At 41.9% G+C, this 19,333-nt stretch overlaps 1 protein-coding gene across 3 annotated transcripts in view; it reads right to left on the bottom strand.

Annotated features, from left to right (window-relative positions):
- tbrg1 (transforming growth factor beta regulator 1) overlaps positions 1-16,348 on the bottom strand; it is a 28,151-nt gene extending 11,803 nt beyond the window's left edge. Inside the window, exons 1-10 of one of the 3 annotated variants that reach the window (XM_048265355.1) lie at positions 16,262-16,348; positions 15,663-15,792; positions 15,505-15,562; positions 15,116-15,198; positions 14,626-14,662; positions 13,680-13,742; positions 13,092-13,286; positions 11,830-11,900; positions 10,873-11,090; positions 9,339-9,478 (exon numbers count right to left, since the gene is read on the bottom strand). In XM_048265355.1, the coding sequence (XP_048121312.1) occupies positions 9,339-9,478; positions 10,873-11,090; positions 11,830-11,900; positions 13,092-13,286; positions 13,680-13,742; positions 14,626-14,662; positions 15,116-15,198; positions 15,505-15,562; positions 15,663-15,790 (993 nt within the window). In that variant the 5' untranslated portion in view covers positions 15,791-15,792; positions 16,262-16,348. Of the gene's footprint in view, positions 1-9,338; positions 9,479-10,872; positions 11,091-11,829; positions 11,901-13,091; positions 13,287-13,679; positions 13,743-14,625; positions 14,663-15,115; positions 15,199-15,504; positions 15,563-15,662 lie in introns of all 3 variants that reach the window. The other 2 variants (XM_048265354.1, XM_048265356.1) reach the window with 2 other exon arrangements.
- Positions 16,349-19,333: the final 2,985 nt, after the last annotated feature.

Here is a 19,333-nt window from a genome sequence, read left to right as displayed (position 1 = left end):
GAGTTGGACTGGGGCCAAGATCTTAACCGAATACTATCACCTCTCTCTCCTGCACCCAACATTTTTTCTGCCAACCTTGAGCCGAGCCTCTGATAAGCGCTCAGTGGCCATACAGACGGAACAAGCGGATGACATCAACAACTCAGCTAAACCAAAACACTCTGCACAGGCTGAAACAGAGATATGCCCAACATCCCCTGCTGTGGGGCCCTCTGATAACCACCCGCTAGCCTCCACTGAAATGCAGACCTTGGAGAAACATAAACAACCAGCTCAACAATGCCAAGCCATGTCCACTGGACAAGATAAGATGGGTGCTGCTAAAATGACTCAAAGTCAATCACTGGCGTCAAATTCCCTGGAATCTCAGCAAACAAATGGATGTGATGAGCATGAGGAGATAGCACCTATCAAAGCTGCTGAGAGGATATCAGAAAGGAAGGGTCATGTTGTAACACCAGTACCAATACCCCTCCCCACCTCCGTCATCTCCTTGTCACCACAAACACACAACAACATGGAATACACTACTGGAATACATGCTGAAAGCGGAGCATCTGCAACAAACTTCTCAGAACCTCAGCAGGCAGATGGAGACTCTGGATCAATTTTCAACCCCAACCTCCTTGATTTCCCATCACCACCCACACCCAATCCCGTCCCCACGCAATCAAACTCCCCAGGCCACACAAACCCCCCTAATCTCCCATCACCATCCCCACCCCGTCATCCCACCACCCACTCAAACTCCACAGGATCCCCTGAATACCCATCACCATCCCCACTCAAGCACATGATGTTCCCTGCAAGAATGGAGAGACTGCTACCAGTAGCCATGCAGAGTTTTAATAGCCCAAGATCATTAGCACCAAAGAAGCGAAGGGCACCTCCACCCCCTCGCCCTCCCCCTCCCCGTTTAGAAGGATCTCTTAAGCAGCAGCAACCTCTTAGTTCATTTTCTCAGGAAAATACAGATGGCAGCAGCAGGGGACAATTATATGATGACTGTATTGCATGATATTCTCAGGGTCCCTGCAATATAAATGGTACTGACAGTAGTTTTGAGAACATGCCGGGACCCAGTAAGCCCATGACATTCTCTATTCCTGTATTGACAAGAAATAGAACACAAATGCATCGAGCTTATAGGGTAAACCAGTCCAATCTCCTACCCGTACCACATCAACCTCAGATTTCCCCCATGGATCATATTTCCCCAACACTTACAGCAAAACTAGCACTCCTAAATATCAGATCTCTTTCAAACAAATCATTCTTAATTTATGATCTAATTTGCACACACAACCTTGATTTTTTTACTTTTAACTGAGACATGGTTAGATCAAGCAAACAGTGCTGCTACTCTCATCGAATCAGCTCCCCCAAACTTCAGTTTCTTGAGTGCTACCAGAGCAAATAAGAGAGGTGGGGGATAGCCACAATTTTCAAGACGTCTTTTTCAGTGCAATCAGTAGAGTCATTCGGTGACTTTACTTCATTTGAATATCTGTGTGCATGCATTAAGTCTTCTCCTCAGATTTTATTACTGACAATTTACAGGCCTCCAAAACATTCAGCTAAAGTTTTTCTTGAAGAGCTAGGTGAACTGCTATCAGTTGTTTGCATAGAGTTTGACTGTCTTATTATATCAGGGGATCTAAACTTGCATGTGGATAATCCTGAAAACAATTATGCCAAGGAATTCATTGCACTAATCGATACTTTCTCCCTAACACAGCATGTACAGGGGCCAACACACTCTTTCGGCCATACCCTCGACCTTGTTATCACAAAGGGTCTCGATGTCTCTACAGCTGTTAAAGACCTGGCCTTATCTGATCATTTCTGCGTGTTCTTTGATGTGTCTATGTCCCCACACACTCAAAACACAGCTATGATGGTAAAAAGGAGAATCATAAATGATCAGACAAGTGCTCTCTTTGAGCAAGCACTTTCACTAAAGTCAAGTCAACTGTCAGACTCTGAAGACTTATTTGATCACTTTAATGCAAAAATGACAAACATTATGGATGACATTGCTCCATTACAATTCAAGAAAGTTAAGGACAAACAGAAAGCACCATGGAGGCAAAATCCAGCAGTTAAACTTCTAAAAAGAGAGTGTAGGAAGACTGAAAGAAAATGGCGTAAATACAAACGTCAGATCCACTATGAAATCCATAAAGAGATGCTCCGCATATATAACGCTGAAATATGCAAAGCAAGACAGTCTTTCTTTTCTAACATTATCAATAGAAGTTCAAATAACACTCGTATTCTATTTTCAACTGTTGATAAGTTAACAAATCCCCCCTCACAATTAGCACCTGAACTTCTCTCAACTAATAAATGCAAAGAGTTTTCATCTTTTTTTAAAGGTAAATTTGACAAAATCAGACTCAACATATCTGCTCAATTACAAATTCAACAACCTGAACTTCCAGCAACAAACAGAGGGAAACTAAACTTGATGTCAGAGTTCAGCTTGATAGACTACGAAACACTTGAAAAAACGGTACAGAATCTCAGCTCTTCCACATGTGTCTTAGACACTCTGCCTACCAATTTCTTCAAAACTGTTTTTCACCTCATAGCGGCAGATGTCCTTCAAATTGTAAATGTATCACTGCTGTCTGGCACCTTTCCTAAGTCACTGAAGAATAACCTGGATGCCTCCATGCTAAACAATTACAGGCCCATATCCAATCTACCTTTTATTGGCAAAATTATTGAAAAAGTAGTCTTTAATCAATTAACCACCTTCCTAACATCAAATGGGTATTTTGATTACTTTCAGTCTGGTTTTCGGGCAAATCACAGCACTGAAACAGCTCTCATTAAAGTTTCCAATGACATACGCCTCAACACAGATTCAGGTAAAACATCAGTCCTAGTGCTACTGGACCTTAGTGCAGCATTTGACACTGTTGATCACAATATTTTACTACACAGACTAGAACACTGGGTTGGATTTACAGGCATAGTTCACAGGCATCAGCTGGCTAAAATCATATCTACAAGAAAGGAGCTTCTTTGTTGCCATCGGAAACTGTACCTCAACACCAACGTCCTTGACCTGTGGTGTTCCCCAGGGGTCGATCTTGGGGCCACTATTATTCAACCTCTATATACTCCCACTTGGACAAATCATTCAAAATAATTTGATTTCATATCATAGCTATGCAGATGACACACAAATTTACTTGGCCCTATCACCAAACGACTATGGTCCTCTTGAATCTATGTGTCAGTGTATAGAACAAATCAACACCTGGATGTCTCAAAATTTTCTTCAGCTGAACAAAGAAAAAACTGAAGTAATTATATTTGGTAAAAAAGGAAAGACTTAGGGTTGCCACTCTCCTTGACACAAAAGGGTTAAAGGCAAAGGATACTGTTAAAAATCTTGGTGTATTAATTGGCAGTGATCTAAATTTCAACAGCCACATGAAAGCGATAACTAAATCAGCTTTTTACCACCTCAAAAATATTGCCAAACTCAGAGGGCTGATGTCAAAACATGACTTAGAAAAACTCATTCATGCATTTATCTCCAGCAGGGTTGATTACTGCAATGGACTGTTCACAGGCCTTCCTAAAAGACTATTAAACAGCTTCAGGTGATACAAAATGCAGCAGCTAGGACTCTAACAAAACTAAAAGAACTGACCACATTACTCCAATTCTTAAGTCCTTGCACTGGCTTCCAGTAAGTCACAGAATTGACTTTTAAAGCACTATTGCTTGTTTATAAATCAGTAAATGGAGCAGGACCTAAATACTTGTCAGACATGCTTCAGCAGTACACACCTTCTCGTCCTCTCAGGTCCCAGGTGAAAAACCTGCTAGTAAAACCTACAGTTAGAACTAAACATGGTGAAGCAGCTTTTTAGCTGCTATGCGGCTCAGCTGTGGAACCAACTTTCGGATGACATTAAAAGGCCCCAACTGTAACCAGTTTTAAATCTAGACTTAAGACCAAACTGTTCTCAGATGCTTTCTGCTAACTGTGCCGAAGTTACAAATTCTGAATCTGCCTTGATAATTATTCTACTTTGTCTTTTATTACTTTTTTACTACTTTTGCCTTTGTTTTTGCTTACTAATTATGACCGCCCTTGTGGCGGGCGGTCATATAGGTTTAGAATCAGATTTTTTTTTTTTTTTTTTTTTTTTTTTTTCGCATGGCCAAATTTCCGTCAATGATTCCCGGGACACTGAAAGACCGGGGTACACAAAACTTGGTGGGCATGTAACCCCACATGGATAGCATGGAACCATCGTTTTTCGTTTTGATCTGTAGCCCCCCCGCTGGACTGGACCCCCGAAAGGAGGGTAGGGCAGACACAGTTTTCTGTGAATATCTCGAAAACCGTGGGGTTTAGGAGGACCTTTTTTTTTTGTATGTTGATCTCAAGGGGCCATGTCAACCCATTCCATAACCACTCATTTCATGTATAAGCCACCTAGTTAAACACAAAAAGTAAAAATGAGGTGTTGTAATTGAAGGTATCTGTGACCTAACATAGTCAAAACTGCACGAAATTGGAAGTGTAGGATCATTATGACACCCTCTGTATGCACGCCAAGTTTTGTGGAATTCCGTTCATGGGGGGCCACACAATAAATTAATTTATGTTACTATACACCATCTGGCCTGTAGGTGGCCGGAGACAGTTTTCTGTGAATATCTCATTATGACACCCTACGAATGCATGCCAAGTTTTGTGTACTTTCGTTCATGGGGGGCCTTACAATAAAATAATTTATGTGTACATTTAGTGACGTACACCAACAAGGATTCCCGGGACACTGAAAGACCGGGGTACACAAAACTTGGTGGGCATGTACCCCCACATGGATAGCATGGAACCGTCATTCTTCGTTTTAATCTGTAGCCCCCCCCCCCACTGGACTGGACCCCCCCGAAAGGAGGGTAGGGCAGACACAGTTTCTCTGTGAATATCTTGAGAACTGTAGGGCCTAGGATGACCAATTTTTTCCATATGTTTGCCTCCAGGGGTCATGTTAACCCATTCCATGTGCACACATGTGCATAAACAGATACACACGCACACAGTAGTAGACATATGTACGCATGCATGCACAAACACACATACGCAGGCAAACACACAAGCACGCACATACACACACACACACACACCCACACACATAAACATAAATTTGTACACGCACACAATTCAAGAATCCCCGTGCTGGGCCCCCTGAACCGCAAAAAAAAAAAACAGTTTTTCCTAAATAACTACCTGAACCGTGACACTGAGGATGAAGAATCTTTTATGGTATGTTGGTCTCAAGGGCCCACATCAACCTGGCTCATAATCACTCATTTGTGATTTGCACCCCCACCCCCCGGTAAAAAATGAAAATGCAATATTATTCTGCTTTAAGATCGCCCCTATCTTCAGTTAAGATGTTCAGAACTGCACCAAATTTTATGTGTATGATTGACCTGGCATTCTCCGGGGGTATGCCAAGTTTCGTAGAATTTCATCCATGGGGGGTCTAAAAAATTAGGTTATGTGTACATTTAGTGACTGTACACTCATTGGCCTGTAAATGGCGGTGCACACATATACACATGCACACACACAGGCACCCACATACTATCGGTATTAGAACGGCCGATACATAATTACAAATTCAGTAGGATTAAAAGAAAGCCAAAATAAATATTAATCATCATCATCATGGCTGCATTTTCAGTATTGGGAAGAAGTAGTCGTTTGTCCACTAGATGGCGCATCGTTGCAGTGAGGCGTAATTTTGTTGGAAGTTAAAAGTGGGTTGGAAAAACAATGGACGCTTCATACAAGGACTGTAATTTACCGCAGCGAACATCTAATAAGGATAGGACGATGTTCACATGAAGTGTAATTCCCATTTCTTCTTGAAGCCGAAATAAATCTCAGGATGTTTATCGGACATGCTTGGTTTTTACTGCAGGTACGTTAATCTTGTAATATCAGTAAGGACCTAGGTAATGTTACCGTTAGCGTTGGTTGAGTGATGGAGGCATTTGATTTATTGCATTTGTAGAAAACTATAAATGCGGTTATACCAAGCAAATGTATAGCAGCACTGTTTGTATCTTTCGACTGTCATTTATTGCACGTGCTACAAAATCATTCTGTGCAATGGAAGATTTACCAACGTTACACGGTCTGATGCAGTTTTGCCTATACATGCGTGAGACTGAGGCGCCTGTTTATTTTGTTTTTGCGTGCAGGGTGTGAGAGGGGAACCGATGTGCTTTGATTACAGCTTGGTAGTTGTAGTCTGTGAAATTAAAAAGCACGTGTGTGTGAAGTATCCAAACAATGACACCTTCATTTCATTATGGCTGCTTTAGCAAAACACCTTAAGCTATGTGTAGTGGGTCCCATTTAGAAGTGGCTACTTCATTCGCGCTTTCCTTGACTCATGGAGCTGCGTGAATGTTATTACAACTTTTCGCCCACGATATGACAGTTTAAGTCCGCTTGATACTGTAAGGCGTAAGCCATTGGTTTCAAAGGAGATTTTATTTGTGTCGCCAGCATAGCCTATCGACAATTTATGTTGTAAATAGGCCTACCTTATAATCCTACCTGTAGCTTAGGGAAGCTAACAGCTTTCTATTAGGATCTAGTTTGTTAGTTACCGTTTTGTCATAACTCCCTGATGCATTTTTGCATTTAGAATAGCCAGAGCGTGTATATCTCAATCGGAAAATTAAACAATATCGGGTGCCTATGGACTAGGCTGGGTGAACCCAGCCTGATCTGCCCGCTATTTATTTTTTGATTTCTTAAAAGATTGAGCTTGGTCTGATGAAAGCCAGACTAGCCATGGACCTCAGTTAAACAATGCAAGGGAACATGCCTATATTTGCATCATCAGCCTATATTTGCACTAACAATAACGGACAAAAGCTCTTCAACTTTGGCCCGTTAAAATGTGTATGAACAGTCTCTAGCGACGCATTTCATCAAGGCCCATTTGGACATGTCAGTTATTTGCACCACTGGTTAGATGTAAAACAGCATTTCGTTTCTGACTAGGCTACTGTTACTTAATTTGTGCATTAACAATAACGTTTCAGACTAGGCCTACTGTTACTTAATTTGTGCATTGACAATAAAGTATTACATGAACTAAAGATGACTAAAATCTTATGTAGAAGAAGAAACATTCACAAAAAAATCCATCCATCCAAAAATGACCTTTGTTTTTGATAGCTGTTGAAAACGGCATGGAACTGACAGAGATATTTTTGTTTAAAAATACATAAAAAATAAATAAATAAATAAATAAATAACATTATGCTGATACCTTTTGCTTTTCCCAAATACAATGTAGCCTACAGGTGTAAGTGACCTTTCATCAATCCAGTTGCAATGGATGAACTGTGATGAACTGCCCTACTTGTGATTGTTTAGAGATTTTAAAGGTTTTATAACAATGCTACATCTTCTTTGGCTATTCTACAATCTATTCACCTTTTCAGCACCAGTAGGCTACTTTCTGTGCAGCCGCACACACACACTCAGGCATGCCAAACAAGCATACACAAAAGTTTCAAGAGTGGGGGATGGAGTAAAATATGGAGACAAATTGAAGTGTGATTTATTTTCGCGGAACGGATGTACAGGACTGAGCGGCGGTCATATTGTGTACCGCTATGCGGTACATCTAGTTATTCTTTATTTTTAAATGATTTTACCTTGTGTTTTATGTTTTGTTTTTACCTTTTAACTATTCTTTGACTATATTGCCCTTCTATGCTTTTATTTGTTATTATTGTTTGGTTTTGTTTATGTAAAGCACATTGAATGACCTCTGTGTATGAAATGTGCTATATAAATAAACTTGACTTGACTTGACTTGACTTCAAACTCATTTGAAAGCGCAACAAGGTGATCACGCACCAGCTGCGAGAGAAAGGGCCCTGCCTCAGTCTCTCCCAAAACCCCCACTACTGTTTGGAACATATCAAATACACCCCGGTCCACTCGTCGTCCCCACAAATCAAGCTTGGCTTTAAATTCAGCGACTTTATCTGCCAGTTTAAAGACAGTCGTCATTCTCCCCTGGAGTGACAGGTTGAGGTCATTAAGCAACCCGAATATGTCACACAGGTAAGCGAAGTTTTGACACCCAGTCCTCATCACTAAAATGTGCAGCTAACGGTGACTTTTTTTCTGTAAGAAATCTCTGCAGCGGCTCTCGCAACTCAAACACTCTGGCCAGTGACCTGCTAAAGATGCTTGTTTTTTGTTCTAGCAGTTTAGCTAACTTCGTGTGACACTACCGTTCGCTAAGAAGGTGAAGTGAGCTGACCTGAGGCTGCGCAGCGCTGAAGGCAATATGTAAAAGTGTTGAAGGCGGGACAGACAGACGTAAGAAAATAGACCTTGCAAAATGCAAACATGTGTCCAATCAAACAACTGCATATAGGCATATGTCATGTAAAAACGTGACATTATTGCGAATTAAATTTAATTTAGTTTGCATGCATTTTTTTTAAACTCATGTCGTAGGCTACGGCCCGGTTAGGAATGTCCCGGCCCGGTGGTTTGGGGACCGCTGGTCTAGAGGACAGCCCTGTGGTCAAAAGGCAGCCTGGACATATTCTGGAGTAAGTGTTACGCTTGCGGTGGAGACGGTGGTGAGGATAGGTGTATGCATGTATGCCTATGAGAGGTCTACGGAGAAGCCCTATGGTCAGAAGGCAGCCTGGACATAGGGCTGCTTGATTATGGCAAAAATCATAATCACAATTATTTTGGACAAAATTGTAATCACGATTATTGAAATAATATAGGAAATAATAGTGAAAAAAAGGTAGCAAAACACATCCTAAGGAGTGGATCTGGCTCCCGGCCTGTACTGCTGATCAAACTCTGCTTGAATTCCAGGTCTCCAGCTCCATCTTCCCTGAAGTCACCCTGGTGAGCTCCTCATCTACACCTCTTCTACCTTGGTGATTCCCCGACATCTCCTGGGATCCTGAGCATCAGGAACTTCACTAGAGGCCTACACTGCCTCACCCCCCTTTCACTCTGACCATACGCAAACGACTCACAAAATAAAGTGCCCAGTGTTGGGTTTTCACTGGATTTTTTTTTCTTGTCCATTATTCTTGTCCCACCACTATATGCGTGTTTATGTATGTCTATATAACTAACGATAATCAATAATCATTCAATTAATTAATAAATAATCAATAAATAAATTAATTAGTCTGACTTTAATATACATGTCTGTCCATACTCAGTATCCTCACCTCTGCTCCACTTTCAACACCACAACACTGGCACTCCTCCATGCTCTTACCTCTCCGAGGCTGTAGACGGTCAAGCCACCTAGCACGATGGGAAACACAGGTCGTCCAGTGGAGTCCAGTGGGATTGGCTGGACCAGCCTCCGTGCCCCTCCCTCTGCAACCTTTCGCTTCTTAGATATCTTCCTGGGGACTGGGGAAGGTGGGAGTGTTGACGGTTGGAGAAGGAACTGCTTGTTAGTTAAATACAATCCTTCATAAGGGATACATTTCTCTTTTATGGCTCTTCTCCAGTACATATAAGGCTCCAACAGTAGCCATTTTTAAATCTATATTTGTTCTCAGATGCCTTCTGCTAACTTATCAAATGTACTTTCTTTTATCAAAGAGTTACACATTATGAATCTGTCTTAATTATTATACAAGGTATAATAATTAAGACAGATTCAGAATGTGTAACTCTTTGATAAAGTTTTGTTTTTAATTATTCTTTAATTATATTATGTACTTTACTTTTTTGTTTCTGTGAAGCTCTATCACTCTAAGCTCTAGATCTATGTTTCTAAAGGAGTACCGTCACACCGGTGTGACGGAATGTTGGGAAATTAACATTCTAAAGAATATCTGGGTTCATTGAATTCAACATAGAATTTTAGAACCTTCAATTGTTGCGGAACTTAGAATGTTCAAAAACCTACACCTTTAAGGGTTAACTGTACGTACACACCGCCACGAGCTTCCAAAGAAGCTAGGGTCGCCCTGTCAAGGACGGTCGTCAAAAAAGTACAGGGAAGCTTTGGCCGCTCTGACCTGGCAGCATTCTATGTTCGATCATGTTCTATCTTACTACTTTATTCAAAGGCCGTCTATTCCGATTGGTTGCTGGTCGTTGGTCGCTGAACCGCGTCATAGCTCATCAACTTTCAACTTTCTGCAATGCAGACGGATTTGCCGCTTCTTGCAGCTGAGAGAAACCGGCTTCCTGAATCTTTGGAAGCTCAAGTCGGCGGCGGTGTGTACGTACAGTAAGGCTCTATGAGTAACTTGACACATATCTCCATCTGGTAGTTCCCTTTTTGTTCTCTCTGCCAAAGTATGCAGTTTTATCTGGTCCAAGTCATCTGTTTTCCCAGTCTTGGCAGGGGAAACAAATTGCATTTTAATTCACTCCAGACACAACTTCTGCTAGACTGTGAATGATCCAAGAAGCTTACAGTACATGCACGACTTTGTGATTGTTTCCTTTAATATGGGAAAGTATGTGTGGGTGTGTGAGGGCTATGGTTTTCCCAGCAGACGCCAATTACGTCAAAGCCGGTGTGACGACACTTGCCCCAAACTGAAAGTGATTCAACACAACACGCCACATTTAACTTCTGCTGAAGAGTGGAGGAGTGAATAAGCCAATTACACTGGGCGATGATTAGGAGGCCAGATTGAGTGAGACAGGTTGGGAATTTAGCCAGGACACCGAGGGACCCCCCACTCTTTGTGATAAGTGCCATGGGCTCTGTAATGACCACAGTGACTTTAACGTCTCATCTGAAAGACGACTTCTCCTGCAGTTCTGACTCAGTGTCCTCTTACCTTCCTCTCTTCCGTTCTCCCTCCCTCGCTCCTTGCGCTCCTTTTTGGGCCTTTTTGGGGTGCCCTCCTCAGCAGAGGAGGCCCCGGGCCCCAGGCCTTGGCCCCCGGAGGCCCCGCTGGAGCCAAAGCCTGCTGGGAAATGCCCACTTCCACTTGGCCCACTGGCAAAGTCGCTGTCTGACACTGACTGGTACTGCAGCAGTGTTTTCAAAAGGAACCTAAAGCCCAAACACAAATGCATTAAAAATGCAATCCAGTCAATGAGTATTCAAAAACAAAACTAGTGCACTGTCCATCTAAACTTGAAATAATTGGTGTTTACAGCTTATTTCATTCATGATATCTCTTGAAACACATTAAAAACGCCTAATGGGTATGTTACAAACGTTAAAAAGTTGATGTTTGCCAGAGTGGGTCTTTAACAACACATTTTGCTTAGCTTTATTTTAACCTTTGCTACTCAAGGGCATGTTTGGTTGTAGTTGTTGGACAGTAGGTGCTCAGAAAATATATACTGAATAAAAAACGACCCCAGAGGGGTGCTCAAATTCTTTGAACAGAGGCAAACATTCAAGGTGAACATACTGTTCAATTTGAAAGATTTTGTGTAAAGATCCAATTCAATGGTAACCCCTCCGTCCAGCGGCCCTGTGTTGGTGGAGAACTACCTCCTCAGACTGTGTTTACAAGTGTTTACAAACTTTTGCGACCAAACTGAAGGTAAAAAGAAAACAGTTTGCAAAGGTCCACCTATGTTTCTTGAATATGAATGCATCTCAGGTTGTATATTACCTTACTTAAAATGTGGATGTGACCAAGCTAAAAATACATTTACTTAAAATTGTCCAATTGCACACACTTTTCCACCTCAACCATAAGTCAAAATAAAAATCTTAATCTGTTCATTTGTTTGATTGTCTGTCTGGCTTCATATGTATATGTGTCCAACACCCATACCTCCGCTCTTCTTTGGCACGTACAAACTTCTCCTCCAGATATGCCACTTCATCACACAGAGCTGCGTTCCCCTGGGGACAAAACAAATAATGTCTGTTAACCCTGTGGCTTTCTGACAAATGTACATCCAGTTTTTTTGAACACCCACAAGAATGAATCACCAGTGAGAATAAGAGCAGTGAGAGTCCAAGTCCATGGTTAACAGCTGCATTACTGAACCCACACCCAATTCGTACAAACTCTTGGCATGATCAACATCCCTTCTAACAGAAACCAAAAGCCTCTCCCAGCTCAACCGTCATAGCCCACACGTGAGAGCATCTTTGTGAAGTTAGTGATTTCTTAGCTAACGTTGGAACAAAAATGAGATCAACAGTGCTCTAATGATGATCACTAAACTGTAAGTGTGGACTGTAAATGAGGAATTGGACGTTAGATTGCCCAAGCTAGCATCTGTTGGTTTCAGTTGAGACACTCAACCTGATTGGTGTGAAAATTAGAGCCATACACCACCATGGTAAACATGTATAGCAGAGTATCACAGAATGTAACAGCTGATTGCTCCAACTCTCCCAAAACGCCTTTAGCCCTAAGGTGCTCTGCCATCACCCACGAAATGTTGCAGGTGTCGACATGCAGTCTTTGTATTAACACTGTATGTCTCCCTGCGTTTACAAACAACCTTCCTCAGTTTTCCCTTTCATTTTCTTTGTTATGGATTTCATTTTCCATCCCTCCCCCCTCTCTCCATTTGAAATTCCATTCAGTTCAATTCCATGTTACCCTGCTTCACGAGTTCACGTTCCAATTTTGCCTTAACACAAGTGAAAAGAAAGCCTGTTAGACGAGTCTCTAGATAGGGTCATTAAGTGCTATGCAGGGAGCATGCAGAAGTCGACGGCACAGACAGGAGTCAAGCAGGATCAATACGCGCACCCCTGCTCTATTCCTAACCAAGGAAGACGCGAGGAGAGAGCAGAGGTGGTGAGTTGATAGCAGGCACCCAAGCAAATGCCTGGGGATAAGTTACCGGACAGAGTTTGACACTAGAGATGTAGCACATTTCATCACGTTTCTCCTGAACTTCAATTTTAGAATGCCATTTTGTCAAAGTATCACTATGAGGTCCATTGCAAATTGCAACATTAAAATTCCATGACACTGTCTTGCCAGACAGCATCAAAGTTAACACTGGTTATCAAGACATGGTTATCAAGGTTATCAGGGTCAGTCTACATGAGGGCCTGTGGCCGAGGACTCACAAAGATCATGGTGCGTGCAGCCTTGCGGAGTCTCAGGTACTTGAGCCGATACTTCTCGTTCTGGTTCTTGCGAGGGTTCTTCTTGGCCTTAGGCCGAACCTCTGAGGCCCCCGATGGGGGGGAGGGCAGCAAGGGCCCCCCAGAACTGGTGCTGGAGAAGGCCACCTGCAGCGCCTGCTGTCGCTCCTCATCTGTCTTCAAAATCACACACACACACACACACACACACAACCAGTTTTTGACTCACATAAGCTACACATACTTTTACATGCCCACACAAAAGAACACACCTCTTGAATATCACACGGTTGTGCTTAAATTCACATATAAATACATACATGCAAACAATGGTTTGCAAAAGATGATGACAAAATGATATCACTGCACTTCACACACCCAAATGTAATGCTGTTCTTACAAATGATGGCTGTGCAGCTAAAACATGAGCCAACATGACAAAAAAAATGCAAGGGTGGAAAACAGCTTGACCGTGAATTACACTCTACACTAACCCTTAAACCTCAACACCAATGGACGACCACAAGGTGTGAGTCCTAAGGTTGCTCACAGTGGCTTTTCAGCACTTACCAACAGCGCAAAGACTCCATTCCTGTTCTCAATCCTCTTGAAGCGCCTGCTCCCTTTCTGAGTCTGGAACATAGCAGGAGACTGAGGCAGGGGTCTGGGTGGAGGAATAGGCGGTGGAAGACTGCCGACACACGGTCCTGTGTGTCTGCAGTACTCAGCTGCCACTATTTGACTTTATTTTCATTTTCATCGACTTATGGTTTGAAATACTGGGCAGTTATTAGTTCAGTTACTGTTGAGTTTATGGTTCTTATGCACTCTGTGTGGCTTCAGCATATCAGACCTGTGACTGTGCTGTTGTTGGCCCCTTGCCTTACAACAATGACCCTGGAACCGCATCAGCTGTTACAATCTAAGGCAATTAGCTATACGGTAGCCAGTAAATGTCATGAAAGCCCTTTACTTCAAGTTTGATCATTCTGTTATGAGTAAAGAATCCAGTGATCTCACTCTGAGGTATCTTCTAACCCTTAACAGGAACCAATTATCATCACTCTTTAAATCTTCCAACGAAGCTGTTGGGGCATTTCTTTTTTCTACTGGCTTTCTGTGAGAATTCCATGCGTGGCTGACCTCTAGGACTCTTCACAAGACTACTTACAAGAGCTAATTCTGTGGTTGGAAAGGTGGAATCTCAGTTATGCTGAGCAAGGGTACGTGTTTGTACAACTGCTCTAAACAATAAACAAAAGGCCTCCCATTTATGTTACCGACAATGCCCTTTCACATTAAAAAAAAAAGGTAAAGAGAAAGAAAAACTGGCAAAAATGAAGAAGTGATGAATATAAAAGCTATAACAAAATATAAATGATACAACAAAACAAAACAACAATCACAATTAAATGTGCATGCAATGTCAAGCTTTACATTAAGAAAATCAACCTATTATGTGCTACTTTGAAACAGACAAAGGAAAGCATTGAATGGGTCTCCAGACTAGGCTTACCTCTCGATACATTACTGCTTCCAAGCTTGACTTTGCACTGTTGAGAGAAAAGAGTTGTTCCTGCTGATCAGAAATTAGTTGGATAACAAAATAACTATTTGACAAACCTAAGTCAAGAGGACCCTTACCCTAGCCCCAAACTATGGCCCACACCATCATGCTTTCTCTATCCTACTGCCTTAGCAAACTCTAAAATAAATGCTTGTCCCAAGCATGTAACAATGATTTAGAAATCACTATCCTTGGCACTGGCAATGTTTATTGCAAAAACAAAACAGTGGTTGGGTTATCATTATCAAACTGTTGAGTGTACAGTACAATCTTTCAGCTGGTCTTTTGGTCACCATGAAAATAAAAAGTTTCAAGAAATAATTAGTTTTAGAAGTGATATCTGACCATCCAGAATTCATTCTTTGTGATGCCATACAAACATTCACATTATTTACAGGTAATCATGACTGTGATATAAGAGTAATCTGAAGTGGTTTACTTAGACTGTACGAGTCCCCGATCAATGATTCTTTGTTTAATCTCTTTGATGTGCATTGGACGTCCAGCTTCTTCAAGCACGATCTACAGATATTGGAGGGGTGTGTGGGGGCACTTTATTTAGATATGTAGCAAATCACTTTGCATTAACAAACTGCAGTGCATTCATATACTCCAGAGTAAAACATTCTAAATTACAGACCTTAACCTTTGAACTTAATCCTGTGCATCAATATACAAGACCTGATGAAATAGGCCTGGAACCAGGCGTATCTAAGAGCACATGTTTCATTCGCTTGCTTTAGTGAATTGGAGTCTTGTTGTGCAAGGCGTGAAAGTCTGAGATGCCAGAAAGGTATTTCCACTGCCATGTTCAGCAGCCTAACTTACCTGTGCAGCATCCAGCCAGGTAAGATTAGGTTTGTCAACAACATCACTGGTTTGTTCCCTACGAGTCAGTCACAAAGGACATTTCATTAATGTATTCTAACCTCAAGAACAGCGTAGGCAATCCGACATAAATCCATATGATTCCAAATGTCACTTACGCTTCGAGAGTGTCCGTAGTCCCCACTAAACCTGTCATACTGTCCAGGGCAGGGAACAATGAATAACTGCTCTGACTATCAGGTTCCATCTCTGATTCGAAATTCGATAGAGTATTCAATGGATCCATTGCTGCAGGGAGGACCACTTGTGTTACGTTTGTTCATAAAGATTTTAGGTTAAGGGCTAACGTTATAGTTATGCGCTTTTGAGGACATTATAGCTTCCCACCTCCAGCTGGCTCGCTGATTAATCTACGCAGTCATACAGTCTAATGTAGGCTACCAACTCGTAGATATACATGTGATGTCAAACACTGAACATAGTACCACTCGATTTACTTTTTTCGATTCCAGAAATCATGGAAGTCCTGCCAATCGTAAGTTACTGGTTAGCTACTCAGCTAGTTAACGTTAGCTAAGAGACGGTGTAGAGCTAGGCTATAGACGTTTTAACACGAAGGATGCTCACGTATGAAAAAGACGCAGGCACTAAGCTGCCTGATTATTTCTTTGGTTGAGTTTGATTAACCCAATGACAGTAAGACCTCCCTTAACCACAAAGAATTCAATAACTTATACGCGAACATGCATCTATTTACCAGAGAAAGTCTAATAGGTAGACCGTAGACGGGTTCTGACTTTACTCAAAACTGAACGTCCGGATGTTACGTCAGTTCATAACAAAGCGTCTGAATTTTAACTGTTCTGCTGCCACCTATTGGATTGGATTTTCTCGTAGCCTACAGCTGTCGTTTTAGACTGTATAGAACAATCTATGTTCTTAACACCTAGCTAGGTCCGTTGAAACAGACACTTTCTAATGAGGAGCCACATCACTCAAAAATCCTCCATAGAAATGCTAGGGGTTACTTTGTAACGCCAAATTAGTTACCATTCATAAGCATTTATTACCCTGGAAATCCAGAGTTCTGCGAGAGCATGGAATTGTCTCTGCGACTGCGAGACACTCTCGCAATGAGCGATAGGCGTGTTCGTCTTCATGCAGATCTGTGCAGATCTGACTTGATGTGATGCATGCTGGGTTGAACACAATGGAGAGCTCCATTGTGATCTGCATGAAGACGATCACGCCTAATGATGCACGTTACTTTTACCCCTTGCATCCCGGGGCACCAATCAAATCTGAGTATCTGATAGCGAGCTAAACTGATGACAACAGCACTGCAACGTTGGAGGTCAGTAAACATTGGTCGTAGTGTTATCCAATTGCATTGAAGTCTGGAATCATTCAGATTGGTCTAGTGTTATCCCATTGCATGTATGCAGTGAGATTTTCAAATGCATGCTTGGTGCCGCCCCTCAAATTGGGCCATTACATTGTTTGTGGCCAGACCCTTAATCTTTCTAGATTACCGGGGTCTGGATTATCCAGGCTAAACATTGATATGGAACCGCAATTAAACTTTTTTTTACAAGATCTACTTCATAGGTGTCCTGTTATTCAGAATTAAAAGCCACCCCGCCAGCCAATCAGAAGAGTACTTCTTCTCTCCAGGTGATTTAATTTAAGAGTTTTGTTACAATAACCCAATGTTTGGGTTAGACCATCAACCCCACTCACAACCCAATTTTGGGGCTAATATAACACAGTGCTGGGCTCAACAACTATTTAACCAGTGGTTGGGTTGAAATTGGGTTGTTTTTAACCCATTGTTTTTTTAGAGTGTAGCGACCTGGATAAGTCATCAGAATCTAACCAGGTGAACACGCTAATAATTATATTGCATGGGGGACGAGGCAGATGATGAGCTAAAAGGGCTAACATTAACCGCTGAACAGAAACTGGTATACAGCTCCGTCAGAGACGGCTTCACAAACTTTTTTGTGCTGAAGAAAAATGTAATTTACCAACGAGCTAAATTTAACCTGCAAGCTCAAGGGCCGTCCGAATCTGCTGACTTGTTTATAATTGCTTTATATGCACTGGCTGAAGACTGAGTATGGGGCACTGTGCAATGACTTGTTGAGAGATAGGATCGTAGTAGGCATTAGAGACAATGTGCTTTCACAGAAAATGCAGATGGAGAGCAGGCTGGATCTGGCAAAAGCCATTAATATGGTCAGACAAGGAGAGGACATTAAAGGTAAACTATGCAGTATTGGCTTTTGCTTATTTTTCGCTTGCTCTGTCATGACGAATGTCTGAGAAACTCCATCGCTAGCTGGTGCCTGGCGTGTATGTGTATTTGAATGCAGTAAAGTAATTCTTTACACTCGTTATACTTCCTGACACTGAGGCCATCGGCCCGCCGGCCCACAGTTGCAAGGGTGGTTTTTCCGCTCACAGGCGCTAGGGGGAAGCGAGACGGCCACCATTCAACCCGAAAAATGTCATATAACCATTCCAATGACTCTGAAGCTGGTAAATGAAGGTAAATGAAGCTAAAAAACCTGCATAGTGTGCCTTTAAACGGAGACAAACTGATCTGAGAGGAGATGGTACACATGCTACTAAAAATCCTTCTGGTAACTTTAGTGAGGCTTGGTCCAAGGATCATGTACGTTAAGTTTTGTGAAGATCGGACTAAATTTGTGACCTGTGAAACTTTGGTTTCGCTTTCTATTAAATCCAATATGGCGGAAGAACGACAAGGGTCAGTGACGCCATCTTCTCAAACAACTTACACCGGTAGTGACAGGGCGTTTTAAAGTTGTAACGGTGTCAATATCTCAAAAGGCCTAGGGGCAGGAGCTGGCCAAAAAAGTGGGCTGAAAGGAATAATACAAATGTGTGCTTGCGTGAAGGATAACAATAAATGTGCTGCTTTCAGCAAGCACACTTAATAACCTTAGCCTAGAAATCTAGACGCAGAAAATTACACTTGCTGCCAGGGCTAGTCTAGCAACTCTCCGTTGGCTTGTGAGTTTGAAAAATTAAACTTCTATCAGGCCAATCAAATCGTGTATAGATATATAAGTTGGCAAAAGTTTGAACTAGCCAATTAGCTCCGCTGGTGGGAAAACGCATGGGACTCATAGCGCTGTCCTATTGCGTGCAGAGGGAATTTGAAAGATAACCGATTATCCCGCCCCTCGGACTGAGCACTGCAAATGGTGAGTGCCCAGACCCTACATTTTAATGTGGGTCTGGCTCATCAGGCTATAATAACCTACCATTTTACTTTAAATTAATATTTTTTTACCATTTCACCAGGTAGAAATGCAATGATGGTTAGGCCACCTTATGAACATGACCTAGGCATATCACATCACACCAATTTAGACTCATTTAAAATTCAACTGGAGAGAGAGAGAGAAACAGAAACGGGTAGGCTAGTTGTGAGAGAATGAGGCTCAGCTCCATACCAGAGGCACCGTAGCATTTTAATAGGCCTACAACCAAATAGGCATACATTTCCCTCTGAAATGATAAATGATAATACACAACAAGCCAAGAGAAGTTTATTTTGTCACCAACAATGGGAGTTTTTTTGTTTTTGGTACAAAACAACTGAAAAAACTCACAACCCCCACCCCATACACACACACACACACAGCACCAGCCAATTCACAAAATAATACATCAGTTTTTTTGTTTGTCCAATTATCAAAATATAGTCAAATTTCTTTTTTTTTTTTCTTGCTTGTTTTTGTCCCACCACACAAAACACCCCTGAAAAAGACAGACATGAGGGAGAGGGAGGTGACAA

The sequence above is a fragment of the Alosa alosa genome, chromosome 15, assembly GCF_017589495.1.
Source record: "Alosa alosa isolate M-15738 ecotype Scorff River chromosome 15, AALO_Geno_1.1, whole genome shotgun sequence".
Lineage (NCBI taxonomy): Eukaryota > Metazoa > Chordata > Actinopteri > Clupeiformes > Clupeidae > Alosa > Alosa alosa.
This window is presented reverse-complemented; position numbering and strand designations above follow the sequence as displayed.